Below are 17,488 nucleotides of genomic sequence, written 5' to 3'. Positions count from 1 at the left end.
TAAGGGAGAAATAATCATGCGTTCTCAAAATTTTATTTATTTCCATAACCCTTTCACAGTAATATAACCATGTTTTCGTTGAAACTAAAAATTAGATTAAAGAACAGGGTGAGTTATATATATATAAAGTGGTTAACATTTATTTCAGGCTGTACAATTAGCAGCGCATTTCCTTTATGCGTTAAGTGTAATTTTCTGTTACGCGGGCAGATGGGACAACCTCTGACACGGCGTCCGTACGCTACTTGTACAATCTTGAATTAATTAAATGAATTGTGTAAATTGGTTATAACATGTTATCCGCTGTTGTCTTTTTGTATATATACACGTTTTTTAGCTTTTTATGTTCGGACGTAATAACTCACAACTTTTCGTCCCATTTTTAGTTGAAGTGAAAACTGAATTATATTGCTCTGAAACCAATACGCATGAAATAAAATTTGATAGACGCATGGTAAAAATTTTACTCATATGTACTGTCCCCAAGGCTCGTTAACACAAATATACAAAGACGATGATGATAATAATAATGCATTGTAGGACGGTAAATGAATTTTTATACCAGTTCCATGATTTAAATGTAACTCGTCTGGGACTAACGACTACTCCATGAATAAATCAGTGCACAAGCCATCATTTTGTATATACTAGCCTTCTTACATGTGTAACGTTAATTGGCATTCTGCAATACGAACGGCAACATCTGCTTATGGTACCGCTTTAGCTAACCCTTATCTATACATGAGTAAGTCAGTTTATTTAAAAGCGCAGAAATCTCACTTAAGTAACAGCAAATGGAACAAAAGACTCTCAGGATAGCTTTAATGATTAGCCTACTTCTTTCTATGAATTCTCTCAACGTAAACGCACTGGTTATTTTTACAAAGCTTGTATTTCGCAGCTGTGCCGATAGCGCACGGATGGTACAATCTGTAGCATGCTGGACCCAATGTAAGGAACACAGGTCATTCAAGTTGGTCACCAATTTTACATGGTTCGAGTGAGAAACCATGAATTATTGGTTAAGAACTGCATACTTAAGCTGAACAAATTTCAGAGAGGTAGCATATTAAGGATATTGGACCAGGACAAATTGAAAGAACCAGAGGTTGTTGAGAGATTCAAACGTAACATTGGGCAACGATTGACTGAAACAGGGGAATGGGTAACTTTAGAGGGATGAAATTGTGAAGCCAGTAGAGGATCTAACTGGCAAAAAGGCAAATGCCCATTAGAAAACCTTAGATCGCGTCCGAAATATTAAAGTAACTCACGAAAGAAGAAAACAGAAAAATGCAGCAAAAGAAAGTAACCAAACGAAATACCGCCGACTAAAACATAACACTGACAAGAAGTGTAAATTGACAAAGCAGGAATGACTAGACGAAATATGCAAATATGAAGAAGCATACATAACTAGGAGAAAGATGGGTGCCGCCTATAGGAAAATTATTCGAAGGCATTTTTGAAAAGAGAAGCAGCTGAATGAATATCAAGAGCTCAGATGCCAAGCCAGTACTTCTCAAAGAAGGAAAAGCTGGAAGGTGGAAGAAATAAATAAACAAGGGAAACAACTTTAAAGAAACAGATGAGATTGAGAAGTGAGACATGACATTGCGAGAAGAATTTGACACAGTACTGAAAGGCCTAAGTCGAAACAAGACCCCTGGAGTTGACGGCATACCCTCAAAATCATTGAGAGAGGTGGGAAAGGCAACCATGACAAAACTATTCCATCTGGTGTGCAAGATGTACGATACAAACAAAATACCCTCATACTCCGTTAAGGATGTAATAATTCCGATTCCAAAGAAGGCAGGTGCTGAACGGTATGAATACTACCGAACTATGATTAGTAAGTCACGCTTGCAAAATACTGACATGAATTATTTACAGAAGAATGGAAAAACTGATACAAGAAAAAATGGTTCAAATGGCTCTGAGCACTATGGGACTTAACTTCTGAAGTCATCAGTCTCCTTGAACTTAGAACTACTTAAACTTAACTAACATAAGGACATCAAACACATCCATGCCCGAGACAGGATTCGAGCCTGCAACCGTAGCGGTCGCGAGATTCCAGACTGTAGCGCCTAGAACCGCTCGGCCAGCCCGGCCGGCTGTGCTGGTACAAGACGACCTTAAGGAAAATCAGCTTGGGCTCTGGAGGAATCTAGGAACACGTGAGGCGATACTGTCACTACGACTTCTCCTAGAAAATACTTTAAGGACAGGCTAATCAACGTTTATAGCAGTTTTAAGACTTAGAAAAAGCTTTTGACACTGGAATACAGTCTTCGAAAATCTGAAAGTAGCAGGGATGAAATACAAAAAGTGAAACGTTATTTACAATATGTACAAAAACCAGAAGTAGTTGTAACAGTTGAAGGACGTGAAAGGGAAACACAGTGGTTGAGGAGGGAATGAGTAAGATTGTAGCCTTTTTTGTGATTAGCCGATGACATTAATTCAGCCAGAGACTGCGAAGGACTTGGACGAGTAGTTGAACGGAGTGAACAGTGTCCTGGAAAAAAAAAAAAAAACCAACAACGGTATAACAAGGATAATAGAATGTAGTCGAATTCGGATGATGCTAAAGGAATTAGATTACGAAATCAGACATATAAAGAGGTAGACGAGGTTTCCTTTTTTGGCAGCAAAAATAACTGATGGTGGAAGTAGAAACAATAAAATGTAGAGTGGCTATAGCAGGAAGCGTATTTCCAAAAGAGAGGAATTTAAGTGTCAGGATGTCTTTTTGAAGGTTTGTCTTGAGTGAGACTTCCACAAAAGTGTAAGGAGACATAAAATGCTAATGTCACATTTAGGATCTGAAGTTCCTATATGAGGGCTGCATGGTCCTTTCGATATGTTTATCGTTCGCTGTCAGATAACTGCGGGTGAGACAGCACTGCAAAACACACGGCGAATTTGATGCCCTAATGTAACCCGCAAAACCCGCCCTTCTCAACAAATTAATTCGTCATTCAGAGTCAGCATCTTCTAATTTCCAATACAAGAGAGGATTCTCTGCTTCCATTTTAACACACAAAACAGTATGCGATTGAAGAGATATCGTTAGCCCAGAGGGACGAAAGGACGCAAGTTACGTGAGAATGAGTTAAGTGTCATCAGAATTGCCGATAATCTACCTGAGCCATTGTATTCAAATATGTGGGCAATGAAACCTCTTGACGGAAGTGCTTTGTCAATGCGGTATTGTTATTAGTGCACACCGAACGGAAATGGCCAACATTCACTATTTATTACCACCCGTGATGGAACCCCCGTAGAGTTCAATATAAAGCGAGTTCAAGAAATTCCTTCTGCCATGAAAACGGGGACGATGTTGAATTCGCTGTTTATAGTTGCAGAGGTGCCATTATTTTTTTTTTTTTTTTTTTCGTGTTCGCTGTGCTGCCTTCCATTCAGTTCAGTTTACTTATGCCACATACCATTGGCAGTGAGTTTAACACGCTATGCAACAACTTATGTCATACGGACAACAATGTTTACGCTTTGCGCGGTGACTGCAGATGAACCGACAGGGTTACTCCTACTTTCACGGAAAAATTCAAATAAATTACAAACAGAACATGGTTCGAAACAAGCGTACATGGCAATGAAAAATAAGCGCAGCAGGCATCAGAAAACATTCCTTTAAGGGAAAAAAAAATACTTTCTCAATACAGCAACATGCATACGGCATGATGCAAATCGGGGTCGCATCACATCAGCTGCTCAACAAAAGTGAAAATACTTGCACATGTAGAACATGAACTCCCATAATTTTAGAATACAGTTCCTACGGAAGTGCTACCAGAAATATTCCATTAACGAGAATTGCAAAAGAAAATGCTGTTGCTGTTCTATGGGAACAATAATAATTCAGCACTGTTCAGCTCAGGGGCATTTTCTTGCAGATGAACAAACATACGGTAGTTTATCGAAGTCTTTTAATACTCTCACAGTCACAGGACCTTGTATTTTGACGTCAGCTACAGTAAATACTAGATTAGTGGTTTCAATTACAGTACGGCTCACACACCTGTACCATGCTGCGCGTAAGGTGCACAAACGAAATAAAAAAAAAATGGTGACCTCTGAAATATGGTGACCTGTACAACAGATTACAGTACTAAGTGCATCACTACACGAAAATTTAGCACAAAATTTGGATTTGAAAACTGACAAAGAATCCATGACTTACCGACCTGCGCGTCGAATGACTGCAGCCTGTACAGCACAACGGTCCATGCCACACCGCCGCCTGCAACAAAGTAAATGTTCAGTTCAGGGGAGGTGCCCACTCATTGTTAACGGCGTGCTGCCAAACAGGTTATGACGGCGCCATTTTACTTTCTGTTGCTCCACTTCCGACCGGATTCTGGTCCGGCGGAACCCGCAAATGGCTCGACCCTTTAGTAAGTAGCCTACTTAACTGGAATTTAAAAAAAAAAAAAAAACTGCTCTCGACATGTCTTTGTCGGACGAGGGGACGTCTTCAGCGCATATAATAAATTGAAACATTGCGTTAGTAGTGTATACAGATACACTTGTATTCCATAACGAATTTGTGCCGTCGTCTATAGTGTCTATCAAGATGAAATCGCGTGCTATGTGGTTGTCATCCAATTCGCGTAAACGTTACTGCAATAGGCTCAACATCGTCATAGCTGTATTTGTATTTACGAATACAGCTTTTGTCAGTGACTTATTTACACGATGAAATGTAATTTGTGAATTTCCGTTGCGTATTATATTGTTAAAGATTCAGTTGCATATTGGTTAAACTGAAAATATATTTCCAGTGTAGAAGATATGTGTTGCTGAAATATCGTAGTACCGAATGCGAGAAATACGCTTCCACATATACATTTCCAGTGCACATCCAAAATGTGATGGCGTCCTGCAATATACATATTATGTAACTAGCTTCTTATCACACAGTTTTCTAAACAAAAGACAATTTATTTAAAAATGTAGGTTTATTGTAAGCATTATGATTGCTATTACATAATAACACAGTTCAACTCCTTTGGTTTATATTAACTGTGTTGTTCGTTACATTGTAAGGGGATCTTCGTGGAGGGAACTTCCGTAAAAAGTAATGTAGAGCACACGTTTAACACAAGAATTAAAGGCTTAGTTTTTTTTATATTCAAACATTATTACTGCAGTGGTTCTCAAAGGATGCGAAGCGAGAGAAAGATAAAATTCATGTTATTTCTTCACGGAGAAATACAATAAATTTTGTGTATATATTACTTCAAATGTATGAGTGCTATGTAATATTAGACTTTTTTACATCTTGAATATGGTTGTGGTCAATATAAATTACAATATTTACTTATAGTGATCATAAATAATGTAACAGTATTAATAATCACCTAGCGTCATAACCAATTCGTCGCCGAAGTAGGGGTTGAGGATTGTGCTTCAGGCTACTCTTAAATTGTTACTTGCTTAGTAGCACAGAGTTTGTGAACTGAGTTGTCGGTTGAAGAAATGATAAGTTATTTACAATAATTTTAATTGAGGAATAAATACACTGAGAAGCAGTAATTAGCTTCGAGTAGCTTTCTGCAAGATGTTCTTGAATTCGCTTCACAAGCACTATATACGAAGAACTGATAAAAACAAAATTTATGTGCTATGACAAGCAGTTTTGTTTCCCACATAGGAACTAGTATGGAATAGCTTAGTACGTCTTGGTCCTGTCTAGTGTCATACGTATGGATCAAAGCGCATTCACCCAAGACATGACTGCCTTTTCCGACTTATTTGATACTGAACATTTAAGTAATGTGGTAAAACAGCTTTCAGGTAGCCTGTTTGCACATTTAGTGAGAATATTTCATAAAAGTACTAATCATTATTTAATACTCTGTGAAGTGTAACGTATGCACTAGCGTCGAATGTGAGTTTGTTGCTCCCTCCAGCAAAAGTCATGTAATGCTAACGAGTTACTTTTCGATTTCGATGCACCTACTCCAGATATCCTAGGAAGTTCTGGCTCCTGCAGGATATTGGTTGTCGTGATACATCCTGAACTACGCACCAGTGTAACTAACGACATATTAAGCAGCAAATCGGTGTCCAGCAGGATGAGTTTGGAGTTGGAAAACTGATATAAAGAAAGCACCAATCTGAGGCGGTTAAATAAATAGCGAAAAGACTGGATAACAATCAAAGAGCCGCATTTGTTGAATGTGGTGGTGAGGGGGTTATAATGTAAACACGTGTACTTTGTTACTGTCGGCGCAGAATTTTCTTCGGTATTCTCGCCCGTTCTTCCGTGTTCTCTCTCCTTGAAAGTGTTTCTCAGATTGCTCGGTGGTGTAATATAGTACCCGTGAACGCCATATCCCTTTCACGAGACTTAAACCAATAAAATGTTTTTGGCGCTCAGAAGATGAGAGCTATGATCTTCGGTGCGGAGGGGTGCGCTACAATTTCTATTTTGCAGGAGACAATCGAAGAGGAATGCTTCCACTGCAAGGACTGATATGACGTTTTTGGCGATCTGGGCACGTAAAGCAGCCGTACCTCTTTAATGGTCAAAACTACAGAAGCATTATGTTGACAGTCGTGGGGCATCTTCAAGACACCAGCCGCAGCCCTAATTGTCGACAGCCGATCAATTGCACTCCAACCTGTGTTTACTCTATAACAATGACCTCAATGACCTTAGAATTCTGTTTTGTGTTTAGGTGACAGTAATTTGCAGTTTTTATAACAAACATGTACATGAAGATAGCTCTTTCCTTCAATTCCAGTTACGATTATGATCTATTGATTAACTGAATTATTTTTTAAGAAAAAGGCCGTTAACAGTGGTCATCACAGAATGTAGTAATGCTTTACTCTGCTATATGGAGAGCTCAGTGACCGGTTCATTTTCTTCATGAAGCTTGGACTTCGGGATTAAACGTAGTTACTCTGTTCAACGTTTGGCTCTGAGCACTATGGGACTTAACTTCTGAGGTCATCGGTCCCCTAGAACTTAGAACTACTTAAACCTAACTAACCTAAGGACATCACACACATCCATGCCCGAGGCAGGATTCGAACCTGCGACCGTAGCGGTCGCGCGTGTTCAACGTTTCAGATTACGTATAAGTCAGTAAATGGATGTCATACGCGTTGAGTGCTACTTCAGAATGTTCGCAATAATATCTTTATTATATTTTATATGTATATCCCTATCGCTAACTCGGTTGCACACCGCGCAAAACTGGTGTAAGGCAAGGTTTCTACTTTTAAGAGTTTATGTTAAGTTGCTCGAGTATAATGAGAATTACAATTTTTTAAACTAAATTTTATGAGAGGTTATAGAGTTTAAAGCGGTTACTAGGTTCTCGCTCTGACTGACCACTGGCAATGAGAAGTTTTAAGAAACGTAGAGGTCTTGGAACATCGTGCGCTCTCGGAAAGATGTTGGCACGGTGTCGGAACAAAACAGGAGCCAGCTGGAAAAAGCAAGGGACATTTCTCACGCGGAACCCTCGGTGTTGCCTACCCTCTTTCCCAGTTCGGCGTCCTCCCGGTAAAAACAGGCCCAGCTGAACGAAGCGCGCCCCTCGGGAAAACAAACAGGCGGCTCGCACGCGGCCATGTATTTTTTCCCACGCGCGGAGGGTTGTGTCGTCGTTATCTCGCCCGTTCCCACAGGTAGGGCGCGGCGCGGCGAGGAAGCAGCGCAGCAGTGAGCTCGCAGCGCAGGCCTGCGCGCCGCGCGCAGAAGGGCCGCAGCCAGCTCGTGCCAGGCCGAGCAGTCCCTTCCCTCTCAAAGGCGGAGGCCCGCGCAAAAGCGTGAGAACGCGCCCGGCCCCCACACACAACGGGGAACCTGTCCCGCTGTGAGAATTTGATCACCGGCATTGTGTGTCACATTCCTGCAGTGGCCGAGGCGGTGCGCTGCGGTGCGGCAGGGCAGCGACCAGCCGCTCTCGCCGAGCCGCCCAGCGCCGCACATTTAACGCGGCGCACCGACCAGGTGCTAGGTCGGCCTTCGCTAGCACTGCTTTCCAGAGGACTATACGGCAACTTGTTCAACTGCACGAAAGTGCATGGCACACATACACCGTCGTATCAGCACTTCCCCTTTCAATATTAATGTGCAGCTGTCCGATTACAAAATTGGCAACAATTTTTCAGAATACACTAGACTCTTGCTATTCCGGCCATCCCTTGCACAAATGGGTGCCGCAATATTGAGAGTACTATAAATTTAGTCTTAATGCATAGGAAATATACTTTATTAAATCCGAAGATAGACTCATTTTCGTAGAAAACTTAGTTCTTGACTGTGTACGAGAGGCGTTTGAAAAGTCGTTGCAAAGTCCGAGAGATGGCACCACCGGCGAGTATCGGAGTCATGTTTAGTTAGTAGCATCTTTGGAAAGAACGCACACCAAATTTCAGCCATATTGGTCTGTTTCTTTGTGTTTGGCATTCGTGTGAATCAAGGAACTCGAGTGATTGTCAAAAAATAGACGAAAAAGAATTTTGCGTGGTGATTAAACATTACTTTATGAAAGGCAAAACGTCTCAGGACACTGAAGAGAAGCTTGATAAACATTACGTAGACTCTGCATCTTCGATTAGAACAGTTTATAAATGGTTTCAAAATTTTCGGAGTGGTCATATGGGCGCAAATGATGTTGAACGTTACGGGCGCCCTGTGGAGGTTACGACTCCAGAAATCATTAATAAAATCCATGATTTGGTGATGGATGACAAAAGATTTAAGGTGCGTGATATTGCTAGTGCTGTAGGCATCGCGAAGGAACTGTTACATAATATTTTGCATAAACATTTGGACATGAGAAATCTATCCCCAAGATGGGTTCCGCGACTGCTCACGCTTGACAAAAAACGGAATCGTGTGAAGTGTTTCAAGAATGGTTTGCAGCTGTTCTGGAAGAATCCGCAAGACTTTAAGCGTCGTTTCGTCACTGTAGATGAAACATGGATACATTACTATACTCCTGAGACCAAACAACAATCTAAACAATAGGTTATCAAGGGAGAACCTGCACTAAAGAAGACCAAGACCAGTCCTTCGGCCGGAAAGGTTATGGTGACTGTCTTTTGTGACTCGCAAGGGATAATCCTCATCGACAATCTGGAAAAGGGTAAAACTATTATAGGTGAATAATATTCATCGTTATTGGACGGTTTGAAAACCGAGCTGCAAGAAAAACGCCGGCGACTGGACCGCAAAAAAGTCCTTTTCCATCACGACAATGCACCAGCATACACCTCAGCAGTTATGGTCGCAAAATTAATGGAAATAGGATTCCAACTCGTTTCACATCCCCCCTACTCTCCAGACTTGGCTCCCTCAGACTACTATTTGTTCCCCAATTTGAAGAAATGGCTGGCGGCACAAAGATTTTATTCAAACGAGGAGGTGATTGCATCAACTAATAGCTATTTCGCAGACTTGGACAATTCCTATTATTCGGAAGGGATCAACAAATTAGAACATCGTTGGACGAAGTGTGTAAATCTAAAAGGAGGCTATGTCGAAAAATAAAAAAGGTTTACTCCAAACACGTAAGTAATTTTTATTTTTGCACGGACTTTTCAAACGCCCCTCGTACATATATAGTAGTAGCAGTTGTTGTCGTTGTTGTGGTCTTCAGTCCTGAGACTGGTTTGATGCAGCTCTCCATGCTACTCTATCCTGTGCAAGCTTCTTCATCTCCCAGTACTTACTGCAACCTACATCCTTCTGAATCTGCTTAGTGTATTCATCTCTTGGTCTCTCTCTACGATTTTTACCCTCCACGCTGCCCTGCAATGCTAAATTTGTGATCCCTTGATAGAATATGCCTTATCAATAGATCCCTTCTTCTAGTCAAGTTGTGCCACATATTTCTCTTCTCCTCAATTCTATTCAATACCTCATTAGTTACGTGATCTATCCATCTAATCTTCAGCATTCTTCTGTAGCACCACATTTCGAAAGCTTCTATTCTCTTCTTGTCTAAACTATTTATCGTCCATGTTTCACTTCCATACATGGCTACACTCCATACAAATACTTCTAGAAACGACTTCCTGACACTTAAATCTATACTCAATGTTAACAAATTTCTCTTCTTCAGAAACGCTTTCCTTCCCATTGCTAGTCTACATTTTATATCCTCTCTACTTCGACAAACATCAGTTATTTTGCTCCCACAATAGCAAAACTCCTTTACTACTTTAAGTGTCTCATTTCCTAATCTAATACCCTCAGCATCACCCGACTTAATTCGACTTCATTCCATTATCCTCGTTTTGTTTTTGTTGATGTTCATCTTATATCCTCCTTTCAAGACACTATCCATTCCGTTCAATGAAACCTGTCCTAAATTTTTAGTTGTCAATATGATAGTACGCAATGACAGGATGCTTTATCACATAATGGGTCGCTATCGGGCGTCCTCACCGCATGCACAAATCGGCGGCTGATTATTTACGCGAATTACATTACCTATGCATAGACATCTAATGCCACATACTTCCACAAGCTACTAACAAACTGTCGGATCCTTGATACGCAAAATCAGTCATGTATTTCGCTCTAAAGACTGACAAACAAGCTGCTAAGCGGGTGGTCATAAAGGTTTGGCTCATCAGTGTATCTTTCCTGAAGCTCTTGATTATCTGTTTGTTAAAGTTTGGTCATAAGCAGTTGCTTGTCCAACACTGTACTCAGTAACAATGGATTTCTGTGAAGAACTTCGATTCAATTTACAACCAATTTCGAGTTTCTGCTTGAGTTCTAGCGTAACATGTTTTCTTTTAGAAGTGATGATACTGAACCATAAGGAAAGCTGCTATTTCAAACCAGTATTGCACTGTTCAACATTGTAATTAACTGACATCATTGTTGCATACGAGAATTCATTACTGTATGCGTCATTCCCGCTTGAGCGACAAGAGGCTGCACGTGGGGCGGGAGACTGAGAGGTCGGGCTAATGATGGCCGGATTAGCGAGAGTTTACTATAACAGCAAATTTTAAAACTAATTGCAGCATCAATTCCATGGGGGTATCAATCATGCGAAAAAGTGAATATCTGTGCCAATATGTGAAACGTTATTTTTAAATAACGGGTGCTGTAGACCGGGGATCTCAAACTGATTACACATTTTTGGATTTCCACAGGACTTCTGACACCGTTCCTCACAAGCGATTTGTAATCAAATCGTGTACGTACGGAGTATCGTCTCAGCTGTGCCACTCGATTCTTGTTTTCCTGTCATCAAGGTCACTGTTCGCGACACAAATCACATGTAGCTTTCCCAAGGGAAGTATTACAGACCCTCTGCTGTTCATGATCTATATAAATGATTTAGGAGGCAATCTGGGCAGCCCTCTTAAACTATTTGCAGATAATGGTGTCATCTATCGCCTCGTAAAGTCATCATCAGAACATCGAAACCAATTGCAAAATTATGTAGACAAGATATCTGCATGGTGCGCAAGTGGCGATTGACCCAAAATCTGTTAAATTTCGGTTACACCAGAAATCTGACAAATTGAAAGGCAGACTGCGTTTTATTGGCAGCACACGTTGAAGATAACACAGGTCTACTAAAGCGACTGTCTACACTACTCTGATCTGTCCTTTTGTGGAGGACTGCTGCGAGGTGTGGGATCCGCACATCATACGATCGGCGTATGACATCGAAAAAGTTCAAGGAAGGGCAGCTCATTTTGTATTATCTCGAAACAAGAGAGAGAGATTGCCACGAATATGATACGCGAATTGCGGTGGCCGTCATTAAAACGAAGTTGTTTTTCGTTGCGGCAGGATCTTCTCATAAGATTTAGATCACCAGCTTCTCCCACCGAATGAGAAAATATTTCGTTGGTGCCCACCTACATAAGGAAGAATGAACAATGCAATAAAATAGGAGAAATCTCTCGCAAGGAGAGATTTAAGCGTTCGTTTTTCCCGCGCGCTATTGCGGAGAGGAAAGATAAAGAAATAGCTTGAATGTAGTTCGATGAGCCCTCTGTCAGGCACGATATTGTGAATTTTAGAGCAATCAAAGAAAATGGCACATGGCCTCTAAGAACACGAAACACACGGCGGTTTTTACAATGTGCCGCGCGGGGTAGCCGTCGGTCAGGGCGCCTTGTCACGGCTCGCGCGGCCTCCCCCGTCGGAGGTTGGAGTCCTCCCTCGGGCATGGGTGTGTGTGTGTTGTCCTTAGCGTAAGTTAGTGTAAGTTAGATTAAGTAATGTGTAAGCTTAGCGACCGTTGACCTCAGCAGTTTGGTCCCATAAGACCTTACCACAAATTTCCAATTTTTTTTTTTTAGAATGTAATGGTCGCACTTCTGTCAAATGGAGAAAGCAAAAGCTAAACCTTGATTACTTAAGATATTAGGAATCAGTGAGTATTCGACAAAACAGGCTCGGGTGACCGGAGAGATCAACGCTACCTACAGAGAAAGTCACGGAATGTCCTTCAAAAATGTTGAAACTTTAGTCTGTAGTGCCCAAATTACAGGAGACGGTGGCATGGCGCTGAGGCGAATGGGATCTACTCCAGAGACGAGGAAGCAAAGTCTTTACAATAGTCATTCCACTAATGTTATCTATAAATGTGCTATTGACAAGGAATTCATCATACCATGAAGAATACAACGGTATACAAACTCCGTGACAACCTGTCACCTTTCCTCGTACGTAAATTCAAGTTAAAGAAAAACCCTCTCGGAAAAAATTATCTGACTCAAGGGATTCAGTTGCAAAACGCACCATGGTTAACGAGTAATCATGAATGAACAACAAAATCCATTTGTGTACAAAGATAATTCATTATAGACTCTTCTCCCTAACACTGTTAAGAAATGTCGGTAAAGCGATACCATGGTCATATAATGGTGTTGATTGCTATTACCTGAGTATGCCGAAGCTACGCCGTTGATATTTCTGTCTGAATAAGACGTTGCTGACACTGAATCTAGAATTGCAATTTTATAATATCTACACTCCTGGAAATTGAAATAAGAACACCGTGAATTCATTGTCCCAGGAAGCGGAAACTTTATTGACACATTCCTGGGGTCAGATACATCACATGATCACACTGACAGAACCACAGGCACATAGACACAGGCAACAGAGCATGCACAATGTCGGCACTAGTACAGTGTATATCCACCTTTCGCAGCAATGCAGGCTGCTATTCTCCCATGGTGACGATCGTAGAGATGCTGGATGTAGTCCTGTGGAACGGCTTGCCATGCCATTTCCACCTGGCGCCTCAGTTGGACCAGCGTTCGTGCTGGACGTGCAGACCGCGTGAGACGACGCTTCATCCAGTCCCAAACATGCTCAATGGGGGACAGATCCGGAGATCTTGCTGGCCAGGGTAGTTGACTTACACCTTCTAGAGCACGTTGGGTGGCACGGGATACATGCGGACGTGCATTGTCCTGTTGGAACAGCAAGTTCCCTTGCCGGTCTAGGAATGGTAGAACGATGGGTTCGATGACGGTTTGGATGTACCGTGCACTATTCAGTGTCCCCTCGACGATCACCAGTGGTGTACGGCCAGTGTAGGAGATCGCTCCCCACACCATGATGCCGGGTGTTGGCCCTGTGTGCCTCGGTCGTATGCAGTCCTGATTGTGGCGCTCACCTGCACGGCGCCAAACACGCATACGACCATCATTGGCACCAAGGCAGAAGCGACTCTCATCGCTGAAGACGACACGTCTCCATTCGTCCCTCCATTCACGCCTGTCGCGACACCACTGGAGGCGGGCTGCACGATGTTGGGGCGTGAGCGGAAGACGGCCTAACGGTGTGCGGGACCGTAGCCCAGCTTCATGGTGACGGTTGCGAATGGTCCTCGCCGATACCCCAGGAGCAACAGTGTTCCTAATTTGCTAGGAAGTGGCGGTGCGGTCCCCTACGGCACTGCGTAGGATCCTACGGTCTTGGCGTGCATCCGTGCGTCGCTGCGGTCCGGTCCCAGGTCGACGGGCACGTGCACCTTCCGCCGACCACTGGCGACAACATCGATGTACTGTGGAGACCTCGCGCCCCACGTGTTGAGCAATTCGGCGGTACGTCCACCCGGCCTCCCGCATGCCCACTATACGCCCTCGCTCAAAGTCCGTCAACTGCACATACGGTTCACGTCCACGCTGTCGCGGCATGCTACCAGTGTTAAAGACTGCGATGGAGCTCCGTATGCCACGGCAAACTGGCTGACACTGACGGCGGCGGTGCACAAATGCTGCGCAGCTAGCGCCATTCGACGGCCAACACCGCGGTTCCTGGTGTGTCCGCTGTGCCGTGCGTGTGATCATTGCTTGTACAGCCCTCTCGCAGTGTCCGGAGCAAGTATGGTGGGTCTGACACACCGGTGTCAATGTGTTCTTTTTTCCATTTCCAGGAGTGTATTATTCCTCTCCAGAGAAGGCACAGAAATGTGGCCACTTTGCATCTCAAATACAGTAGTTCCAAAATGCAGCGTTGCAGAAAGATTTTTCTGCTTCATCGGGTAACACACTAGAGAGGGTGCGGAATGTGAGCAGTCATACCATAATCACAGTTGTTTCATATAATTTTAATATTTTCTCTTTATTTAATTTAAAAGAAATTATAGCATTAATCACGCCGAACGTCCATCTCAGCACTGTAGTAATTTACTAGCGATTGTCCTACTGAAGGCGTCCTTGCTTGTTTTGAGCATCAACCAACACGATATGACCCTGATATCAAGCAGTAGCAGATGGACAGTTAATCATTAGGATACCAAGATCACATCGAAACTGAAGACCACGAAAAGGGGCAAAAGTTAGACTAGGGTAGACTTATAAAAGTGTAGCCAGAACCGATACCTTCACCGATCATAAGGAAGGCTCGTTAGAACTATTGAATGCATTGGTCAGCAAACGAACTTAAGACTAAAGTGACGAACCGTAGCAGGAAGGAGAACAAAAACTTGTTTAACTTCAAAAGTCTGAGAAAGACAGTGCCCAAAAGTGTAAAGTAATACCCATAGTTAGCGAACAAGAGCATGCAGGATTACCTAAGTACGGAAGATGGTCAAATGTAGATTGCCACAGGATAGGAATGCTTTTTTCAGTAATTGAGCTTTACTTTTGTTGCATAACAACGTGGAATTCAGGAAGCACTTCGCAAAATTGTATCTTCAACTGAAAATGGACAATGGGAAATACATAAAGAAAATGAATTTCATTCACTGAATGGGACATTATAGAAAACTGTAAGAATTAAATAACAAAGGTATAAAATGGAGAGTTCTAGTAAAGAATGGGCGGGAAGAAATACACAAAAAATTCTTACGAGATGAAGGAATAGGGTAGTAGTAAGACATTTGCCAAAGTATCGAGAAATAGTTTAACTAACTCTGTAATAACCATTAACGAGGAAAAAATTGTAGCTGTATACAAAACTAAATATTCAAAATAGATTGTGTGTAGTTCTGTTTATAGGTGGAAAGGTAAGTTCGAACAATGCAAGACAAAATCAAAATCGGCATCTTGTCAGCTTCAAAAAATAATCAATAAAAACCTTGTTAAGACAAAAAGAGAGGAGCAGGGGTTAAAATGAAAACCAACCGACATAACAGCGTTAGATTTAAAACTAAGAATAGCAGCACTGGTGTTCTTGTTATTCATTGACTTAGCGGTTAGAATAGTGTACTTTCGGGCTTTTCGTAGATGATGCGATTATACAGGGTGTTTCTTCTGAGAGTTGTCAGGCGCATTTTCTCTGGTGTTTCGGCAGATATTAGAAATTTCGTTCATGCAATGTGTCGGTGGAGTCAGCCCAAAGAAATATGGCTTACCATGCCTTTCGCGCGATGCCCAGTGTCGACGGAGAGCAACGATCTATTTCCAGTTACAAAAAGAAATATTTTTAAAGTGGGCCCAAATTAGAGACGAAATTAAAGATGTGAACTTCACGAAACGCAACAGGTGGTATCCTGTTACTAAAGAACTAATGAGATACTACTAGTCAGTCAAATCCTGCATTTGCAATGTGTAGGGACGTGAAGTGGAACGACCACATGGGCTCAGATGTAGAAAAAGGAAATGGCTGGTTTAGAGTTTCTGGGAAACCACTGTTTGACTACAAATGAAAATGTATGCAAAACACCAGTATGGTCCATATTTAAATTATATAAAAAGTACATGTAATCCAAATTAGGTCTGATTAATGGGACACAGGGTATATGTAAGTAAGATTAGTGTGAATGGCCGCAAGCTTATTTCAGTGGCGAGAGACTAGCAGTAATGTTGAAAAATCATTGGCAAACGTTAATAAAGACGCCATACATCTGGCGAGAACTGCTTGGAAAACTGCACGAACCGGCCTTCAGGGCATACACTATAAACACCATTCAGGTCGCTACGTATCTACCCCAGCAGAGATTGCGCGGTTAAAGAAAGGGGAATAAGGGCGGACAAGCAGCCACCTTCCGAGAATCGAGCAGGAAGAAACTTCAAAGATATGGTATACAATAAAAAGTACGCTTTCCATCGAGTAGTTACAAGCCTTGTTCTATCGGTTCTCGAGAACTGTCAGTCAGAAATTTTAACTAAGATATGAACAGTGCTGTTGTGGTCATGGGTTTAATTTGTAAGGGAGAGAACATTCAAGGAGACTGTGCGTCACGCAGATATTTACTCGAAAAATTCTGAAACCGTTCCATCCAAGAAGTGTAAATCAACACATTACTTACTCCCGAACGTGTCTTACGAAATGACCATGACGGCAAAATCACGGGGGGTTCTTACGAAGGCGTACCGATAGTCGTCTACACGCTACGACATTCATGAATGGAACAAGAAAGGGGAAGGACCGTATAAATTACGTGAAATACACCCCCCCCCCCCCCCCCGAGACACACAGTAAGCCGTCTTGCGCAATACAGACACATTTAAGTATATAGATAACGCCTACAAGTTCAGTAGCGCGAGTTGACGGCATTTTCCAGTGTCCAAGATCGGTCAGCAATCGCAACGAAGCCCTCGAGCAAGACGTTTACACCCAAAGTGAACTGTGGATTACCCAGCCCTCGTATGAGGGTCGGCTGCATAAAGTGCAGCTAAGTATGTGGCAGAGGTAACGTTAAGCGTATTCAAGCACAACTCTTACATCGCGGAGAGAGAAATCACACCGACACATGTACTCTAGTAGGAGAACTATTCGTTCCATGAGAAATGGTTGACAAGTTGGGGTAACCTCGATTCGCCAGCTGTCAGGTCTGGTCTACGTGGATCCTAGGGCAAAACTCTGTGAATGGATGCTTATGAAGCTTTGGCTGCGTCTGGTGTTCCGTGTGCACTGGTAACGAGATTCATACCGTCCTGCCATAGCGGCATTTCTGAAATGAATTCCGAGGCTGTGGCTGGTTCTAGCGGTGGGTATCCACTGACTTCACAACCTACAAACTGACAAAACTGTTTTCTACTAGGAACTATTTAGCTT

General features: G+C 42.3%; 1 protein-coding gene across 1 annotated transcript in view; it reads right to left on the bottom strand.

Annotated features, from left to right (window-relative positions):
• LOC126474459 (uncharacterized) overlaps positions 1 to 17,488 on the bottom strand; it is a 310,463-nt gene that overhangs the window by 109,914 nt on the left and 183,061 nt on the right. Inside the window, exon 3 of the mRNA XM_050101932.1 lies at positions 4,215 to 4,270. Coding sequence (XP_049957889.1) covers positions 4,215 to 4,270 — 56 coding nt within the window. The remainder of the gene's footprint in view (positions 1 to 4,214; positions 4,271 to 17,488) is intronic.

Source organism: Schistocerca serialis, chromosome 4, assembly GCF_023864345.2.
Source record: "Schistocerca serialis cubense isolate TAMUIC-IGC-003099 chromosome 4, iqSchSeri2.2, whole genome shotgun sequence".
Classification (NCBI taxonomy): Eukaryota; Metazoa; Arthropoda; class Insecta; order Orthoptera; family Acrididae; genus Schistocerca; species Schistocerca serialis.
The sequence above is the reverse complement of the archived record's forward strand: the minus strand, read 5'-3'. Positions and strand labels throughout refer to the sequence as shown.